Source organism: Mesoplodon bidens (genome assembly GCF_964165515.1).
Source record: "Mesoplodon bidens genome assembly, chromosome: 8".
Classification (NCBI taxonomy): domain Eukaryota; kingdom Metazoa; phylum Chordata; class Mammalia; order Artiodactyla; family Ziphiidae; genus Mesoplodon; species Mesoplodon bidens.
The window spans coordinates 22,241,655-22,263,445 of record NC_138165.1 but is presented as its reverse complement, the minus strand read 5'-3'; the positions used below and the strand labels follow the sequence as shown (position 1 = coordinate 22,263,445).

Below are 21,791 nucleotides of genomic sequence, written 5' to 3'. Positions count from 1 at the left end.
AATAGACTTTAAAATAAAGACTACTAGAAGAGACAAAGAAGGACACTACATAATGATCAAGGGATCGATCCAAGAAGAAGATATAACAATTTTAAATATTTATGCACCAAACATAGGAGCACCTCAATACATAAGGCAAATACTAACAGCCATAAAAGGAGAAATCGACAGTAACACACTCATAGTAGGGGACTTTAACACCCCACTTTCACCAATGGACAGATCATCCAAAATGAAAATAAATAAGGAAACACAAGCTTTAAATGATACATTAAACAAGATGGACTTAATTGATATTTATAGGACATTCCATCCAAAAACAACAGAATACACATTTTTCTCAAGTGCTCATGGGACATTCTCCAGGATAGATCATATCTTGGGTCACAAATCAAGCCTTGGTAAATTTAAGAAAATTGAAATTGTATCAAGTATCTTTTCCGACCACAATGCTATGAGACTAGATATCAATTACAGGAAAAGAGCTGTAAAAAATACAAACAGGGCTTCCCTGGTGGCGCAGTGGTTGAGAGTCCGCCTGCCGATGCAGGGGACATGGGTTCATGCCCCGGTTCGGGAAGATCCCACATGCCGCGGAGCGGCTGGGCCCGTGAGCCATGGCCGCTGAGCCTGCGCGTCCGGAGCCTGTGCTCCACAATGGGAGAGGCCACAACAGTGAGAGGCCTGCGTACAGCAAAAAAAAAAAAAAAAAAAAAGAGAAAAATACAAACACATGGAGGCTAAACAATACACTACTTAATAACAAAGTGATCACTGAAGAAATCAAAGGGGAAATTAAAAAATACCTAGAAACAAATGACAATGAAGACACGACGACCCAAAACCTATGGGATGCAGCAAAAGCAGTTCTAAGAGGGAAGTTTATAGCAATACAATCCCACCTTAAGAAACAGGAAACATCTCGAATAAACAACCTAACCTTACACCTAAAGCAATTAGAGAAAGAAGAACAAAAACATCCCAAAGTTAGCAGAAGGAAAGAAATCATAAAAATCAGATCAGAAATAAATGAAAAAGAAATGAAGGAAACGATAGCAAAGATCAATAAAACTAAAAGCTGGTTCTTTGAGAAGATAAACAAAATTGATAAACCATTAGCCAGACTCATCAAGAAAAAAAGGGAGAAGACTCAAATCAATAGAATTAGAAATGAAAAAGGAGAAGTAACAACTGACACTGCAGAAATACAAAAGATCATGAGAGGGGCTTCCCTGGTGGCGCAGTGGTTGGGAGTCCGTCTGCCGATGCAGGGGACTGCGGGTTCGTGCCCCGGTCTGGGAGGATCCCACATGCCGCGGAGCGGCTGGGCCCGTGAGCCATGGCCGCTGGGCCTGCGCGTCCGGAGCCTGTGCTCCGCAACGGGAGAGGCCACAGCAGTGAGAGGCCCGCGTACCGCCAAAAAAAAAAAAAAAAAAAAAAAAAAAAAAAGATCATGAGAGATTACTACAAGCAACTCTATGCCAATAAAATGGACAACCTGGAAGAAATGGACAAATTCTTAGAAATGCACAACCTGCCAAGACTGAATCAGGAAGAAATAGAAAATATGAACAGACCAATCACAAGCACTGAAATTGAAACTGTGATTAAAAATTTTCCAACAAACAAAAGCCCAGGACCAGATGGCTTCACAGGTGAATTCTATCAAGCATTTAGAGAAGAGCTAACCCCTATCCTTCTCAAACTCTTCCAAAATATAGCAGAGGGAGGAACACTCCCAAACTCATTCTACGAGGCCACCATCACGTTGATACCAAAACCAGACAAGGATGTCACAAAGAAAGAAAACTACTGGCCAATATCACTGATGAACATAGATGCAAAAATCCTCAACAAAATACTAGCAAACAGAATCCAACAGCACATTAAAAGGATCATACACCATGATCAAGGGGGGTTTATTCCAGGAATGCAACGATTCTTCAATATACGCAAATCAATCAACGTGATACACCATATTAACAAATTGAAGGAGAAAAACCATATGATCATCTCAATAGATGGAGAGAAATCTTTCGACAAAATTCAACACCCATTTATGATAAAAACCCTGCAGAAAGTAGGCATAGAGGGAACTTTCCTCAACATAATAAAGGCCATATATGACAAACCCACAGCCAGCATCGTCCTCAATGGTGAAAAACTGAAACCATTTCCACTAAGATCAGGAACAAGACAAGGTTGCCCACTCTCACCACTCTTATTCAACTTAGTTTTGGAAGTTTTAGCCACAGCAATCAGAGAAGAAAAGGAAATAAAAGGAATCCAAATTGGAAAAGAAGAAGTAAAGTTGTCACTGTTTGCAGATGACATGATACTATACATAGAGAATCCTAAAGATGCTACCAGAAAACTAATAGAGCTAATCAATGAATTTGGTAAAGTTGCAGGATACAAAATTAATGCACAGAAATCTCTGGCATTCCTATATACTAATGATGAAAAATCTGAAAGTGAAATCAAGAAAACACTCCCATTTACCATTGCAACAAAAAGAATAAAATATCTAGGAATAAACCTACCTAAGGAGACAAAAGACCTGTATGCAGAAAATTATAAGACACTGATGAAAGAAATTAAAGATGATACAAATAGATGGAGAGATGTACCATGTTCTTGGATTGGAAGAATCAACATTGTGAAAATGACTCTACTACCCAAAGCAATCTACAGATTCAATGCAATCCCTATCAAACTACCACTGGCATTTTTCACAGAACTAGAGCAAAAAATTTCACAATTTGTATGGAAACACAAAAGACCCCGAATAGCCAAAGCAATCTTGAGAACGAAAAATGGAGCTGGAGGAATCAGGCTCCCTGACTTCAGACTATACTACAAAGCTACAGTAATCAAGACAGTATGGTACTGGCACAAAAACAGAAAGATAGATCAATGGAACAGGATAGAAAGCCCAGAGATAAACCCACGGACATATGGTCACCTTATGTTTGATAAAGGAGGCAGGAATGTACAGTGGAGAAAGGACAGTCTCTTCAATAAGTGGTGCTGGGAAAACTGGATAGGGACATGTAAAAGTATGAGATTAGATCACTCCCTAACACCATACACAAAAATAAGCTCAAAATGGATTAAAGACCTAAATGTAAGGCCAGACACTATCAAACTCTTAGAGGAAAACATAGGCAGAACACTCTATGACATAAATCACAGCAAGATCCTTTTTGACCCACCTCCTAGAGAAATGGAAATAAAGACAAAAATAAACACATGGGACCTAATGAAACTTAAAAGCTTTTGCACAGCAAAGGAAACCATAAACAAGACCAAAAGACAACCCTCAGAATGGGAGAAAATATTTGTAAATGAAGCAATGGACAAAGGATTAATCTCCAAAATTTATAAGCAGCTCATGCAGCTCAATAACAAAAAAACAAACAACCCAATCCAAAAATGGGCAGAAGACCTAAATAGACATTTCTCCACAGAAGATATACAGACTGCCAACAAACACATGAAAGGATGCTCAACATCTTTGCTCATTAGAGAAATGCAAATCAAAACTACAATGAGATATCATCTCACACCAGTCAGAATGGCCATCATCAAAAAATCTAGAAACAATAAATGCTGGAGAGGGTGTGGAAAAAAAGGAACACTCTTGCACTGCTGGTGGGAATGTGAATTGGTACAGCCACTATGGAGAACGGTATGGAGGTTCCTTAAAAAATTACAAATAGAACTACCATATGACCCAGCAATCCCACTACTGGGCATATACCCTGAGAAAACCATAATTCAAAAAGAGTCATGTACCAAAATGTTCATAGCAGCCCTATTTACAATAGCCCGGAGATGGAAACAACGTAAGTGTCCATCATCAGATGAATGGGTAAAGAGGATGTGGCACATATATACAATGGAATATTACTCAGCCATAAAAAGAAATGAAATTGAGCTATTTGTAATGAGGTGGATGGACCTAGAGTCTGTCATACAGAGTGAAGTAAGTCAGAAAGAGAAAGACAAATACTGTATGCTGACACATATATATGGAATTTAAGAAAAAAAATGTCATGAAGAACATAGGGGTAAGACAGGAATAAAGACACAGACCTACTAGAGAATGGACTTGAGGATATGGGGAGGGGGAAGGGTAAGCTGTGACAAAGTCAAAGAGCGGCATGGACATATATACACTACCAAACGTAAGGTAGATAGCTAGTGGGAAGCAGCCACATAGCACAGGGAGATCACCTCGGTGCTTTGTGACTGCCTGGAGGGGTGGGATAGGGAGGGTGGGAGGGAGACGCAAAAGGGAGGGGATATGGGAACATATGTATATGTATAACTGATTAAATTTGTTATAAAGCAAAAAAATAAACAACCCAATCAAAAAATGGGCAGAAGACCTAAATAGACATTTCTCCAAAGAAGACATACAGATGGCCACGAAGCACATGAAAAGCTGCTCAACATCACTAATTATTAGAGAAATGCAAATCAAAACTACAATGAGGTATCACCTCACACCAGTTAGAATGGGCATCATCAGAAAATCTACAAACAACAAATGCTGGAGAGGGTGTGGAGAAAAGGGAACCCTCTTGCACTGTTGGTAGGAATGTAAATTGAGAACAGTATGGAGGTTCCTTAAAAAACTAAAAATAGAATTACCATATGATCCAGCAATCCCACTACTGGGCATATACCCAGAGAAAACCATAATTCAAAAAGACTCATGCACCCCAATGTTCATTGCAGCACTATTTACAATAGCCAGGTCATGGAAGCAACCTAAATGCCCATCGACAGATGAATGGATAAAGAAGAAGTGGTACATATATACAATGGAATATTACTCAGCCATATAAAGGAACGAAATTGGGTCATTTGTTGAGATGCGGATGGATCTAGAGACTGTCATACAGAGTGAAGTAAGTCAGAAAGAGAAAAACAAATATCATATATTAACGCATATATGTGTAACCTAGAAAAATGGTACAGATGAACCGGTTTGCAGGGCAGAAGTTGAGACACAGATGTAGAGAACAAACATATGGACACCAAGGGGGGAAAGCCATGGAGGGGTGGGGATGGTGGTGTGATGAATTGGTGATTGGGATTGACATGTATACACTGATGTGTATAAAACTGATGACTAATAAGAACCAGCTGTATAAAAAAATAAGTAAAATTAAATTAAAAATTTTTTAAAAAACAAAAAAACCCCCAAATTCAACAATATATAAAAAGGACCATATACTATGATCAAGCGGGATTTATTCCAGGGATGCAAGGATGCTTCAGTATCTGCAAATCAATCAATGTGATACACCACATTAACAAAAGGAAGGATACAAATTACATGATCATTTCAATATACACAGAAAAAGCATTTGACAAAATTCAGCATCCATTCATGATAAAAACTTTCATCAAAGTTGGTACAGAGGGAACGTATCTCAACATAATTAAGACCATATAAGACAAACCCATAGTAAACATCATACTCAATGGTGAAAAGCTGAAAGCTTTTCCTCTAAAATCAGGAACAAGACAAGAATGCCTACTCTCACCACTTCTATTTAACATAGTATTAAAAGAACCAACCGGGCCTCCCTGGTGGCGCAGTGGTTGAGAGTCCGCCTGCCGATGCAGGGGACGTGGGTTCGTGCCCCGGTCTGGGAGGATCCCACATGCCGCGGAGCGGCTGGGCCCGTGAGCCATGGCCGCTGGGCCTGCGCGTCCGGAGCCTGTGCTCCGCAACGGGAGAGGCCACAGCAGTGAGAGGCCCACGTACCGCAAAAAGAAAAAAAAAAAAAAAAAAAAGAACCAACCACAGGAATCAGACAAGAAAAAGAAATAAAAAGCATCCAAATTGGAAGGGGAGAAGTAAAACTGTCACTATTTGCAGATGACATGATACTATATATAGAAAACCTTAACATCTCCACCAAAAAACTATTGGAACTAATAAATGAATTCAGTAAATTTGCAGGATACAAGATTAATATACAGAAATCTATGGCTATTCTATACACTGATAATGAACTATCAGAAAGAAAAAGCAATCCCATTCAACATCACACCAGAAAGAATAAAATACCTAGGAATAAACTTAACCAAGGAAATGAAAGACCTATAAGCCGAAAACTATTAAACACTGATGCAGGAAATTGAAGATGATACCAAGAAATGGAACGATATCCCATGTTTGTGAATTGGAAGAATTAATATTGTTAAAATGTTCATATTACCCAAAGCAATCTACAGATTTAATGCAATCCCTATTAAAATACCCATGACATTTTTCACAGAACTAGAAGAAATAGTCCTAAAATTTATATGGAACCACAAAAGACCCTGAATAGCCAAAACAATCTTGAGGAAAAAGAACAAAGCTGGAGGTATCATGCGCCCTGACTTTAGACTATGCTACAAAGCTACAGTAATCAAAACAGTATGGCACTGGCACAAAAACAGACACATAGATCAATGGAACAGAGACCAGAAATAAACCCATGCCCTTATGGTCAATAATCTGTGACAAAGGAAAGAATATATGGTGGGAAAAGATAGTCTCTTCAATAAGTGGTGCTGGGAAAAACTGGGCAGCAACATGTAAAATAATAAAATTAGAAGACTTTCTCACATCATATACAAAAATAAACTCAAAATGGATTAAAGACCTAAATATAAGACTGGAAAGTATAAAACTCCCAGAAGGGGCTTCCCTGGTGGTGCAGTGGTTGAGAGTCCGCCTGCCGATGCAGGAGATGTGGGTTCATACCCAGGTCTGGGAAGATCCCACATGCTGCGGAGCAGCTGGGCCTGTGAGCCATGGCTGCTGAGCCTGTGCATCCGGGGCCTGTGCTCCGCAATGGGAGAGGCCACAACAGTGAGAGGCCTGCGTACTGCAAAAAAAAACCCCACAAAATACAAACAAAAAAACTCCCAGAAGAAAATGTAGGCAAAACATTCTCTGACACAAATAATAGCAATATTTTTTTGGATCAGTCTCCAAAGGCAAAGGAAACAAAAGGAAAAATAAACAAATGGGACTTAGCTAAATTTAAGGGCTTTTGCACAGCAAAGGAAACCACTGACAAAATGAAATAACAGCATACTGAATGAAAGAAAATATTTGCAAATGATATGACAAATAAGGGGTTAATATCCAAAATATATAAAGCGTTCATGCAACTCAATATCAAAAAAACTAACAACTCGATCAAAAAATGGGCAGAAGAACTGAATAGACATTTGTCCAAAGAAAACATACACATGGTCAACAGGCACTTGAAAAGCTGCTCAACATTGCTAATCATCAGAGAAATGTAAATCAAAACCATGAGATATCACCTCACACCTGTCAGAAATGTTGGCGAGGATGTAGAGAAAAGGGAAGCCTAGTACATTGTTGGTAGGAAAGTAAATTGGTTCAGCCACTATAGAAAACAATATGGAGATTTCTCAAAAACTAAAAGCAGAACTACCATATGCTCTAGCAATTCTACTCCTGGTATATATCTGAAGAAAGTGAAAACACTAATTCAAAAAGATATGCACCCAGTGTTCATAGCAGCATTATTTACTATAGCCAAGATATGGAAGCAACCTAAGTGTCCATCAATAGATGAATGGATAAAGAAAATATGGTATATATATTTATATATATATGCACACACACACACAATAAAGTATTACTCAGTGATAAAAAAGAATGAAATTTAGCAATTTGCAACCACATAGATGGACCTGGCAGGTATTATGCTTAGTGAAATAAGTCAGACAGAGAAAGACAAATACTGTATATTATCACTTATATGTGGAATCTAAAAAATAAATGAATGAATACAACAAAACAGAAACAGACTCATATAGAGAATAAACTAGTGGCGAAGGTAAGGGAGGAGGGGCAAGATAGAGGAAGGGGATTAAGAGGTACAAACTACTATGTATGAAATAAATAAGCTCCAAGAATATATTGTGCAGCACTGGAAATCTCACCAATATTTTATAATAACTTTAAATGGAGCATAATCTATAAAAATTTTGAATCACTATGTTGTACACCTAAAATTAACATAATATTGTAAGTCAACTATACTTCAATAAAAAATAAATAAATAAAATGCAAATCCTATCACATCAATTTAAAAAAAAAGAGTTACAGCTTTAAAATTGAAATGCTATATAGGATAGAATTTGGAGAAGTTAGAGGACTCCCACCCCCAAACTCCACTAAGCGTCCTTTGCCAGCTGAAGCAGTATCTCCTTTTGCTTACAAGAGTGTTTCTCCTTTGTCTGAAGATACAAAAGGGAGTCACCTTATAAGAGGAGGCCAGTTCTCTTATGCCCTTTTCTCACCCTGCACTATCTTCAGATCTTTAATCAGAGTCAAATTGTAGTATGCTTCAAGGGACCAATTACAAAGTGAAATTCAGGAATAGATGGCTTAAGCACCAAAGGAATTGAAGAACTTTGCTGATTAATCATGGAATGTGGGTTAGAATAGACTTTAAGAATGTTGAATGAAAAAGAGAAGGACACAATTTTAGAGTGGCCTGATTTTACAGATTTCACAAGAGATTCTGGATTAACTGTTAGCTTGAGAAACTGGGCATAATTCTGTTTGTTCTGCTCACAGTTGATTTAAATCTGGACACAATGGTGACTCATGCAAAATGAAGTTGAGATGCAAATCTCTTTGGTAAAATGTAAAAGAACAAATTTAAAAATTTCAGGAGATAGGAATGCAGGAGTGGATTTATCATTTCTGACCCAACCATTCACCTCAACTGTATCTTTCCAAAGGGTCCAGAATATACTCTTCACAAAGGCTTTGAGAAACAAATCTACAAAGAGAAGTTCAGCACATTTTAAAGTGCTTTGGAATATGTTCTCTTTAGACTAGGGATGATGATGAGGGAAGCTGGAGTTGAATTTGGCTTACAGTTACAAGAGGATCCCAGAGAAGCATGATCTGAGTAGCAGCATGTAACATTCATTTGTGGCTAACTTGAAAGGTAGTAGGGTCAGTCTGAAAACCCAAATCGTCTGACCCGTAGGTTCTTCGAGGTGACTAGCTAGTCATGGAGTCCCTAGGACTGAAATAGCAGTGCAGCCCACTAAGGTCCTACTTGCTTTATTTATCAAAGAATCAAACAAACAAAAACCTTCAGGGCTAGAAAAGAGAAACATTATCTAGTCTCCAGATACAAATCAGTTCTTAGACACAGTTTAAGGAAATCTGAGTACTCTTGAGGCAGTGCCTACTTGAATCTTCCTTTCATTATGCAAAGGGACATGTGGCCATTTATTAGGATAATTGTTAATGATGAAGCAGAAATAGTTTGCTTTCATCTGGTATGAACAATAGCACACACAGTTTCACCTTCTTGCCACAGGATTATATCACCTTTCAGGCTCTGGGCCACAATCAAGCAGAAAACTTGCTATTTTCCTCATTACAGGACATCACATTGGTTCATTAGACTGTTAACACTACATAGATCGGGACAAAAGAGTAGAAAGTATATATATCTTTGAAACTTTGAAAAATGTTCAAGGGTTCAGTGGTGTCGAGAATATGTTTGGTCGTGATTCTAAAGTAAGGGTTAAACACTGTACTTGAGCCCTTTCCCATGAAGAAGAGACACTATTTTGGTGGACCTCTTTGAATTTTAGTGGTTTACTACTGGGTCCAAGAGGAGCATCTAACCCTGGAACACCAAACAACTGCAATTCCACTTGCTCATCATGATCCAGGTGTTATCTGAGACTCCTACCTCAAGTTGAAAAGGTAAATATAGAACCAGGCCTGGACAGGTCCTGAAAGCAAGTAAGTTTAATGAACAAGGTGCTCATATTCTCCTGTTGCCTATTCCTGTGAGCCTTGCTGTTCCTCTCCAACTTACATATATTGCCTCATGGGGGCTTTCACTATGACCAATTAACTTAGGAGGAAAAAATTAAAACCTGGGTTACAGATGTGTCTTACTGGCTTGGAGTGGATTGCTTTAGGATTTATAGCTCACTTAGAGACCAGATGGACGAGGCAAAAAGACAGTCCTTACAATGGGTAGATTTTGAACAAATATATCTCATTGTTCAATCTTCCTGGAATCAGTAGTGGCTAATGATTTGGTAACTTGATGAGCAACGTGGAAGGAGTAAGATTAGTGACAAGGAAGTTTGAGAAAAAGGTATGTGAAAGGACCTTTAGGTATGGGCCAGAAGATGAGAATATCATATTGTATATTGTTGAAAAGTGGAGATGATTATATTTCCTGGTAACAGTATTTAAAATTTTAATTAGTTTTGGGGTTTACACTGATGATTAATTTATAAAACAAATAAACTTGATCCTGCAGTGGTTGATTCTGATGGAGTGTGTACGTGTGTGACAAAAATTCTACTTATTTCCTTCTCACTCTTCCCTTATAAACCCGTAGGCTACTCAGAGTATGATTAAAGCTACTAATATAGTCCATCCTCATTTTAGAGATGAGAAAATTTTCAAAGAATTGACTTGACCTGTTGCAAGTCATACTGTTAGTGGCATAGCCAGAATGAAAACTCAAGTCTGCCTCGTAAGCTAGTGCCCTCACCAGAACAGCATATTCTGTAACTGGGAATAAATGCCATTTAATGGTAACTCCACCCTTCCTTGTTATCTAATCTGTAACTCATGATGACAGAAAAGTAGCACCATTTTCTATTCTTCGAAACGTGGAAAAGAGAGTTGCAGGTACAGACACTAGAATAAAAAACACTAAATATTTGAATGTATGTTTATAATCTGCATCATACATTTTCCCCTCAGACTTGGAATGGCCTTCGAGCTACAAGTGGTAAACGTTGTGCTCAGAGTGTTGTACTCATCGTGTAATTTAAGGGGAAGGCAGCATAAATCTCTGAAAGATGTTGCTGTCTCCAGCTGTGACTTTTATCTAAGGTTGCACTGTCCATGTGAGGCTTTTGAGCACTTGAAATTTGGCTAATCTGAATTGAGATGTGCTGTATAAAATATACACCAGACTTTGAAGACTTAGTACGAAAAAATAATGTAACGTATTTCATTAGAAATTTTAAAATACTGACTGTATGTTAAAGTGATAACATTCTGGAAATTTTTGGTTAAATAAAACATATTATTTAAATTAATTTTACATGTTGTTTTACCTCAGCGTGGCTATTAGAAAGTGTAAAATGACATTTGTACTTTGCTTTCTATTTCCCTTAATCAGTGTTGATGAGAGAAAACCAAATCAAATTGAATGGAATTTGGACAAAGTTTCCTGTAGTTCATTAGAGCTGTCAAAATATTAAAGATGTCAGTTATTTCACCAGTCTATGAGCTGCTGAGCTTTTACTTTTGACAAAATCACCATCCGCAAATTGGAATTTTTCATTTTTCAGAAAATAATGGAATGGCAGTAAGTCGGGACTGTGTCTAATACTGCTTTTAACACAGAACAAGTTACATTGATGGTATTTGATAATTTTGCTTTAGAAATCGGGTGGACAAAAGCAATTTAGCTCCCCAGGGAAAGTATAGTGAAAAGGGCTTACTGGTTAGTTGCTTTGAACATAGAAATATTTACTTTGAAAATCTGAGGCTTATAAGGGGAGGTTGCTACTTTTGAATAGCTGCTACACTTAAAGGTTGTTAAAATGAAATTACTTCCCTTAAAGAATGAAAATAAATAAATAAATAAATAAAAAGAAAATCTGAGGCTTATATCACTTTATCATATTATTTCTAATTTTATTTCACTATAAAATTTTAATTCCTCTATAATGAAATGATATTCTTTTTGATATATAAAATTTTAGGTTGGCTATAATCATTCTTTTACAATATTCATTAAATCAAACCCATAAATAAATAAAAGATATCATTATATATATTACATATCTAATATATAAAACATATTATATTAGACTAATACACACCAGCATGACAAAACCACAACTAATGTCTTCCAAGTAGGAATGCTAACTTTCCAGAACTTAATGACTTCCTTGGTCTCCTACATTGCGGAGGCGTTCCAATAAAGTTCAAACAAACTTCCAAGATAGAATCATATTATGGCTGTCTTTGAAATGACAGAGACTGTGAGTGCTACACGGGGGCACAGCACCATACTTGCTAAAATGGACCATAAAGGTCAGTGGTGATGTTCAGTTAGATTAATGTCTTCTTCTCAAATTTGTTCCTCCTCCTTCTCCTGTGTTGATGGTATCACCATCTATTCACAGTCCTTCTATATTTCCTCACTTTCATTCCGTGTGTCCAAGTGGTTACTAAGTAGTGTCAAGTCTACCTTTGAAATGTCTCTTGAATTCTTCCCTCTCTCAACCATTTTCAGGATAACTTTCCTAGGTGAGTCTCTCATCAACTTGGCCTCTGATACCTGGAATAGCCTTCAAATGATTAAGTTTCCAAAATGAGGACCTGTCTGCAACTTTTTCCCACTTTAACTGAAGGTCCATATTGCCACCACAATGACCTATCCAAATATCCTAAAGATATTTCCAACTGGATCCTTACCACCTACAGGATAAAGTCCAAACTCCTTAACATAACCTTAAGGCTCTATATGTTCTAATCTCAATTTACTTTTCTAGACTTACGTCCTGCCTCTCCCACTACATCCTAGACTATGAAACCTATGTTTAAAAAAAAAAAATCACATAATCAAAAATCCTTTAACATTCTGGATTTTTTATTGTTAATATTGGGGGAACTGAGGGGATTTATGTATTATATAATAAAACAGACATTACTAAAATATAAATCTATTACTTATAGAAAATTTATTCTGTGTATTTCCCTTTGTCAATGAAGTGGGAACTTTTTTGATAGCAAGAGACAGAAATCAAATTTGAATTAGCTTTGGAAAAATTAGAAATTATTGGCTTATGGATTCCAAGGAAGCATTAAGAAAAACCAACCTAAGAGATGGGCAGGGCTGCAGTTGGGCCTCACGTATGACTGCAGGAACTCCACTGCCATCAAAATTCCTTTTGACAGTTGGCTCAGCTCCTCTTTGCATGTCGCCTACATCTGCTCTCACTGCAGACAAGATGTCCCACAAAGCGGAAAACAAGGGTAACAACAGTTCTTTGGGTCAGTGTTCTTTAATAACCATGTGGCTGCTTCTCTTTCTTGATTCCAACTTGAAAAATTCAGAGGAAAGCCTCTGACTGTACTGTCTTAGGCCAGGTGCCTACCCCTGGACCCAATAAGTGTTACCAGGGGAGTGGGGTCATGTAAGCAAGAAAAGTTCTGCCTACAACCATGTGGATGGTAGAGAGGGAGAGGGATACCACTTCTTAGGAAAGAGAGCTTTTAGGGAAGGCAGTATCACAGACAATCACTCAAGTAATTCTTAAATAATTTTAGTGATATTAGATAAAAACAGTTGCAAATTGTGTAATTTTTAATTATATTTAACTTCAATTTTAATTACCAATTGATCCAGGCCTGCTAACACGATAGCTGGCACCACTATAAGAGATTTTTAGGCCTGCTTGGCCTACAAATTTGTGCTCATAATTTGCTTTTTCTACTTAAGATTTTCTTGTTTGTTTTGTTTTAGGTTTCTAATGATATTGGTTCCAAATACAGTTAATTTAAGTTCCTAATAGTCATAACTCATATTTCTGTATTTGCTTATTTTATTGGCCAGAACTTCAAGAATGTAAAATAATCATTTGTATCATTGTAAAATTTTTAGATAAATGTATAAATAAAGGCTAGTAGGGTAAGGAAGCACAAAAAGGGTACCTCATCTGAGTGATTGTATAGGTTCCTGTTGGAGCTAGAAGGGAACTCAATGACAGCAAGACTTATAACAAGTTGGGATGCAGAGTATGGCATTCCCAGTTTTTAAAATATTGGAACAATACTAAATGGGTTGGTAAGCTGGGGCTGACCTGAGATACTACCCTTCCTCCAGCTCTCCACAGTTCAACAACTAAAAGGTTAGCTCTTGGCATAGTAGGGGTTGATTAGTTCCAACTGGTTGTTTAATATTTTGAGCATCAGTGATATTAAAACACAGTAATTTATGTAATTTGATTCCTAGTGGGATACACCCTCAGGACAAAAAAAAAAAACCTTACAAAAAATCTTATGTCATCTTTGATCACCAAATTGTCAGTAAAAATTCTGAAAGTATTAAAGTAGTCTAAAAGAAGGGACCAGGATTTTTAGCAAAAAGAAATACAACTATAAAACCAAAGAAGCAAAACTTTGTACTCAAGTTTGTATTGAAAATATGAGTATGAACTCATAAAGCATTTTTATCCTTAAACTTCTATTTTCCTAGTTCTGTTCACTGAAAAGGCTCAGAAACAGCGAACAACCTCAGAGAAATAAATACTACCACGGCCTAGACTGTGGTCTCTAGGGCTTAGAGAAACGGCTACTTTGAGATCTGGAGCAAGAAATGTATAAGATGAGCCTGGAAATACTGTCATACAAACAGTGAAGAAGCTTGGTAGCTTCTTCTTCGATAAGACTACTACATGTAAAAGGACTCAGGAGCTAACTTGAGAAGGTTCCCACAATTTGAGCATCAATAAGAATAACATCAATTGATTAAACATATCAAGTATGTTAAAATCCATGAGATCATAATGGTATTTTTAAAAGAATTTCATTGGTCACCTTTGGAGGTTGCTAGTAAACCAACTCATTACTCTGAAAACTGGTAAGTAAAGGGAAAGAATCAAGCATTTAGCCTGCCTTTCTCTTATGAGCTTTACCTCTTGGTAGTTAAATAGTTGAGGTCAGGGAAATTATACAAATAGATATTATAGAAATAGTATAGCTAATAAATGAAGAAGAAAAGATATAATTAGAATATTACCATTTTGCAAACCCTTAATGGAAATAATGGAACTAGGCAATTATCACTGAGAACTGTTAACATAAAAAGAAAAACACTAGATATCACTATCTCCTGATGGAAGAGCTTATTACCACTTATGACATGTTTTTGTTTTTTAAAAAAGTTAAAGCTTAATAAGATCAAACCTCTAGATCTAACTGGAAGTTTGTAGATGATTAAAGGGAACAGAGAAACATGTTAATTGACGCCACAGGAATGCAATCAAGGCTAGGTGTGGGGAAACTCTTTAGGGTGAATGACAATAGCTGACACTCAGAGCCTGACAGGAAGTTTTTTAGGCTTTCTCCCCTAAGCTAAAATGAAACTATGTACCCAGAGAAAAGAAGCAAATTGGAAAAAAGGTAGTCGGAAGGGTGGGTCCGTCTCTTTATCATTCAGGCTGCAACCCAGTTCTTTGGAAAACTGGAAACAACTGTCTTTGCCTTGGAAATCTCTACAGGCCAGAGGTGTGGCTCTAGAAAGTGGTTCAAAGTTCACCTGTCCTTTTGCCAATCCCCAAACCTTGCCTGCCTATTCATCTCAAAATGCTTGTAGTTACTGGGACATTGAACTGTGCCTTTGTGATGTAGATTTTCTACCCCTATCTTCTCTAGGACCTAAGAGCCATTCTTTGAAATTCAAACTTTAGGGAGATGTTTCTCATCCAACAAAACAAAACAAAAAGAAGGGTGGAAATATTTGGAAATGGGGCAAATGAGAAATCTTAAAAATCTTATCTATAAATATTAGTAAAAAGGCTTTAGTCATCTGAACAGATGAACACAACTTTTTCCAACTGCCAAAACAAAATTTGAATCCAACTATTCTTTTATAAACTAGTGAGTTTTGTACTACTGTACCTCCCTAATAAATTTTTTTTTTAAATGAGAGCTGTAAGTTTTCTGCATCTGCCCATATGTTTGTGTGTATCTGTATACATATGTTGTGGATGTGTGATATTTTTCTACCTTCAGATGGTATTGTAAGCAGATAGGGTATGGGATCCCTGGAGAAAGAGAACCAGGCATGGCTTTCTTGACATAAGAGAAGCCATTTTGTGGCTTAAAGACTTAAACATAAGATATGACATTATAAAACTCCTAGAAGAGAGCATAGGAAAAATGTTCTCTAATGTTTTGTACCAATGTTTTCTTAGGTCGGTCTCCCAAGGCAATAGAAATAAAAGCAAAAATAAACAAATGGGACCTAATCAAGCTTACAAGCTTTTGCACAGCAAAGGAAGCCATAAACAAACGAAAAGACAACCTATGGAATGGGAGAAATTTGCAAATGATGAGACCTACAAGGGCTTAATTTCCAAAATATACAAACAGCTCATACAACTCAACAACAAAAAACCAAACAACCCAATTGAAAAATGAGCATAACTAAGTAGACATTTCTCCAAAGAAGACATACAGATGGCAAACAGGCACATGAAAAGATGCTCAACATCACTAATTATTAGATAAATGTAAATCAAAACTGAAATAAGGTACCACCTCATGCCGGTCAGAATGTCCATCATTAAAGTCTACAAAATAACAAATGCTAGAGAGGGTGTGGAGAAAAGGCAACCCTCCTACACTGTTAGTGGGAATGTAAGTTGGTGCAGTCAACATGGAACACAGTATGCAGGTTCCTGAAAAACTAAAAATAGACTTGCCATACGATACAGCAATCCCACTCCTGGGCATATATCCAGACAAAACTATAATTCAAAAAGATACCTGCACCCCTATGTCCACAGCAGCACTATTCACAATAGCCAAGACATGAAAACAACCTAAATGTCCATCACGGATGAATGGATAAAGAAGATGTGGTACATATATACAATGGAATACTACTCAGCCATAAAAAATAATGAAATAATGCCATTTACAACAAAATGGATGGAACTAGAGATTATCATACTAAGTGAAGTAAGTCAGAAAGAAAAGGACAAATACAACATGATATCACTTACATGTGGAATCTAAAATATGACACAAATGAACTTATCTACGAAACAGAGACAGACACAGACATAGGGAACAGACTTGTGGTTGCCAAGGGGGAGGGGAGGTGGGGGATGGACAGAGTGGGAGTATGGGGTTAGTAGATGCAAACTATTATATATAGAATGGATAAACAACAAGGTCCTGCTGTATAGCACAGGGATCTAGATTCAATATCCTGTGATAAACCATAATGAAAAAGAATATAAAAAAAAAAGAATGAGGGCCTCCCTGGTGGCGCAGTGGTTGAGAGTCCGCCTGCCGATGCAGGGGATACGGGTTCGTGCCCCGGTCTGGGAGGATCCCATATGCCGCGGAGCGGCTGGGCCCGTGAGCCATGGCCGCTGAGCCTGCGCATCCGGAGCCTGTGCCCCGCAACGGGAGAGGCCACAACAGTGAGAGGCCCGCGTACCGCAAAAAAAAAAAAAAAAAAAAAAAAAAAGAATGAATATATGTGTATAACTGAATCACTTTGCTGTACAGCATCAACTATACTTCAATTAAAAGATAAAAAAAGGAAGCCATTTTGACCTAAGCCATTTTGTGATCTAAGCCTGGCCACAATGCTTGCCCTTGAATAGGTCTCAGTAATTAATGATCTTAAAGGAAGTGGGGGAATGCAGGAACAAAGGAAAAGCAGTCGAGAAACAATAGTACAGTGATAAAACAGAGTCCTAGTTCCTTCTCAAGGGATATATGTAACAATCTGATATATATCTTTGAGTTCTGCAGGAACTAAGGTCCCAACCCCGGTGGAGGATGAAATGATGATGTTGAACTTTTTTGGCCCTAGTGACTTCAATCAACTAAAACTTGGACTCTGTTAACCTTTGCCCCAATTCTATGCTGAATTATCCTCTGTTCTAGCCCCTTCACGAATATGCATGTACCCTTCACTTAAAACTTCCCCAGTTTTGCTGTTTGGGTAGATACTGCTTTGGGAAAGATCCCCAGTGTTCTCTTTACTTGTTGCAAGTAATAAATTCTTCCTTCTCCTGATCTTTGACTTGGTTGTGTTTTTTGACTTGACACCCACCAAGAGGCAAACCCAGTTTTCGGGTAACAGTATTGTCAAAATTAATTTTAAAACATCTCTATTTAACTTGTTTAGAATTAAATACTTATACATTAAGTATTCCTAAAGTTCTCAGAAATATGATGAAAACTAACCCAAACGTTTTTCAAGTTTCCATGATCTGGGAAAATACTGAGTATTAAAGTTAATTTAAACTTGTTGGTTTAATAAAAATAGACAAGGCTTAGAGTTATCAGCATTAAATACAAAACTTTTATTCTACCTGGGTTTACTAATCAAATAAGCTTATTTTGAAACCCAGCAGGACCCTGTGGGGCTCCTGGGCACAGAAGCCTTTCTGTACAGTTTCTTGTTTGTAGGGAACAGACTCCAGCCTCCATGACCTTCCCTGAATTCCAAAGGGCAGATTCCAACTGGTTGCTAGTTGGGGAAGGGAGGGGATGCAGAGACAAGGGAGGAGCAGACAAGAAACCACCTGAGGCAAGATTAAAGGAACCAGAGAAGCTCATCAAGATTAGGAGACCACCTGAGATGAGATTAAAGGAGTGCAGGCCCTGCACACACCCCAATCTTATCAGCAAATCCACCCTTGAACCATTGCTATAAAAACTCACCAATTCCTCCTGGGTTGGGACACAGTGTTTCAGGGCAGGAGTCTGCTGTGTCCCTCTTTGCCTGGCAAAGACATAAAGTTATTCTTTTCTACTTCACCCAAAACTCTGTCTGTGAGATTCAATTTGGCCCTAGTGCACAGAGGTTAAATTTTTGGCATCAAATTTACCTTTGTTACAAAATTCGCTAGCAAAAAAAAAATGTGGTATGACAAAATTTTCATATCAAAATTGTTGAAAACTAATACATTAAATAGATATAAGAGTTTTTAGGTATAATAATTCTGTTTTATTGTAGGTGTACTTAAAAATAGCTTTCAGGGCTTCCCTGGTGGCGCAGCTGTTAAGAATCTGCCTGCCAACACAGGGGACATGGATTCAAGCCTTGATCCAAGAAGATCCCACATGCTGCAGAGCAACTAAGCCTGTGTGCCACAACTACTGAGCCTGTGCCCTAGAGCCTGCGAGCCACAACTACTGAAGCCTGCACATCACAACTACTGGAGCCTGTGCGCCTAGAGCCCATGCTCTGCAACAAGAGAAGCCCCAGCAATAAGAAGCCCACGCAATGCAACGAAAAGTAGCCCCCATTCACCGCAACTAGAGAAAGCCCACACGCAGCAACGAAGACCCAACCCAGCCAAAAATAATTAATTAATTAATTTAAAAAAAAAAAAAAAAACAGCTTCCAAAATCTTTTGGTAACTTGAAACTTTACAGTTTTGCTAGTTAAATTATATGATGTAAATTTATTAAATAGCTAGATCATTTCCAAATAAGACAAAGTATGGTACATTAATTATTGAACATAGGTTTATCTACTTTTGGCTTCCTATTACAAAGGAATTAAAAGATAAATTTGTGTTTATTAGTACACATGTCTTGTGCTTCGACAAATGGTACAAGAAACATATTATGGAAATTATAAAAAAATATTAGTCTGCCAATTCACAAAAATGCTAATGTAAAAGACAGTTCATAATTGCTTACTTAGTTTTCATTAAAAATTAGGGTTTCTAAGGGTTAAGAATTCTAATTAATATATGTAATTAAATTACTAAAAATAATAAGGGAAACAATTATGTATGCAAGGAAAATAAAATGAATTTTTGGGTAAGAAAATTATGAGGTATGGAGATGCATTTTTACTGAGGGAAAACAAAGTGATTTTGTCCTAAAATATAGCTGGTATTCCAGAATGAGAAAGAGGAAAATAAAGGACAAACTCTGGACATAGAAAGTTGTAAAAGGTTTATGAAAAAAGAAATCTTGGAAAAGAAATTTTGTGCATGATCAAGCTGGATAAGATTGAATTGATTTATTATAAGGATTTTAGAAATAAGCTTTAACATCAACAGTGTATTTATGTAAAACTAAAACCTAGTTTTTTTTCTGCCAAAAAACCAAAAATTATTTGAACTATGGGTCTGCTCCTGATAAGATGTTATGAAAATTTTTTGCCTAGAAAGCAAAGATTTTAGGTCTTACCAACTGTGCTTCACACTGTGTCCATCAGGTCTTTGTTTGCTTAAAATTGAATCTTCTTAATATTAATATTACAAGAGTTGAATTTTATTTACAATTATTTAACTTTTTGTATTTACTTACAATGTCTTTAATTGTCACCATGGTTAAATAGATATCTAAGTATTGTTTCATAGTGATCTATTTTCCTATTTGATCAAGTGTTTTAAAGCCTTTTAATATTTTTGACAAACTTCAACCAAATACTAGATAAGCTCTCTCTCTCTTTTTACCTTGAACTAACTTTAAAATTTCCCAGAGGGTCCCTGGGATTTGCTGGATTTGCTCTCTCTCTTTATAAAAGAGAGATATTAAACTAATTTGGCTTATTTGATATATTAAATTACATGAGGAGCATTGTCAAATAAGAAGTAATACTAGGCATTCTTAATGTTGTGTGTGAATAGGCATATATTATAAATGTTCCAGAAATTATGTGAAATACCTAAAAATCTGATATGTTTTATATAATCTCATAATGGCAGTTGTTATATTAAAATGTCATACATCACAAAAATAACTATACTTCCTTATCAAATGAACTCTAATAATGGGCATTTTAAGTCTTTTATTATTTATAGACAGTTATTGTCTTACTCAGATGTTTTTACAAAATCTGCCTGCAAATGTGTTTCATCTTCAGAAAAAATTATGGAAAGGAATCTAACAAGTACTCTAGAATACAAGAATTTACAGAACCCTAATGGAGAAATTTATGGCTTTATAAACTTCTAACAAAAGATGAAGAGCCACAAGAATTAATCACATGGGAATGAATGAACTGATGAAGATGATAATTCTTTATGACTTTTTTGTTTGAAAGATTACTAATTTTTAAAAAAATGCTTGACTTTTCAGATTTAAGGAAATCTTTGTCTCTTTTCTCTTAAGCTATCAACAATTTGGTAAGATGCCTTTGTGAATAAAGATGAAACTTTTACTTTTTCTCCCAACCTGATTCCTCCAGAATTCAGAAACTCTCAGTAAGTATTCTTATTTTCATGGCAACTTAGCTATTTGCACAAGTTCAATAGGAATCTCTTCTCCTTGTAACAGAATACAATTGGAAACTGGTTATATTACCAAGGCTTCGACTGTAATGCATATTTGAGAGAGTCATGCATAGACTCAGATTTGATCAGATGGCTTTAAGGAAATGAGAATTGACTTTATGGAGTCAATAAAGTGCCTTAAAAAAACTACCTGCTATGTTGCTTACAGGGTTCTCAACAGCCTTAATGAGGTAATGAAGGTCACTTCCTGGCAGGTACAGGAACCTCAGGATATTTGGGGGATTTCAAGAAGAAAGAATTTCACCCAAATCTGTAGGTGTTGCAGGCAAGTCTGAGGATATGTTCTTGGTTTGGCTTTCTAGCCTTAAGAGGACTTTAAACGTTCAGTCTGAGATTCCTTACAAAAAGTTCCAACAAAGCAGATTGAAAAGAGCCTATAAGAGCAATTGTTATTCTTGCTACACTTATGTGATTATCAGGCCAAGTTTATTGAATCTAGACTTACTTTGCAAACAAATTAGTCTTCATTTGACTTTCTTTGTAACAATGGGGGTAATCTTAAAGAGAAAAACTATGTTTCACTATGTTTCAGTAATACACCTTTGTGGATATTAGATTCAAGTGCTGTTTCTTTCCTTTTTTTAAAAATTTAATTTTACTTATTTTTTATACAGCTGGTTCTTATTAGTCATCAATTTTATACACATCAGTGTATA

General features: G+C 36.8%; 1 protein-coding gene across 11 annotated transcripts in view; it reads right to left on the bottom strand.

Annotated features, from left to right (window-relative positions):
- Positions 1-21,791, bottom strand: part of LOC308622026 (uncharacterized protein) — a 133,792-nt gene that overhangs the window by 75,538 nt on the left and 36,463 nt on the right. For 8 of the 11 annotated variants that reach the window (XM_081243061.1, XM_081243056.1, XM_081243059.1 and 5 more), the window contains exon 2: positions 18,542-18,602. The exons of the other annotated variants lie outside the window; for them this stretch is intronic. Coding sequence is in view for 1 of the 8 variants with exons in the window: in XM_081243057.1 (XP_081099183.1) it covers positions 18,542-18,602 (61 nt within the window). In the remaining 7 variants the exon portion in view is untranslated. The remainder of the gene's footprint in view (positions 1-18,541; positions 18,603-21,791) is intronic. 11 annotated transcript variants of the gene reach the window in all.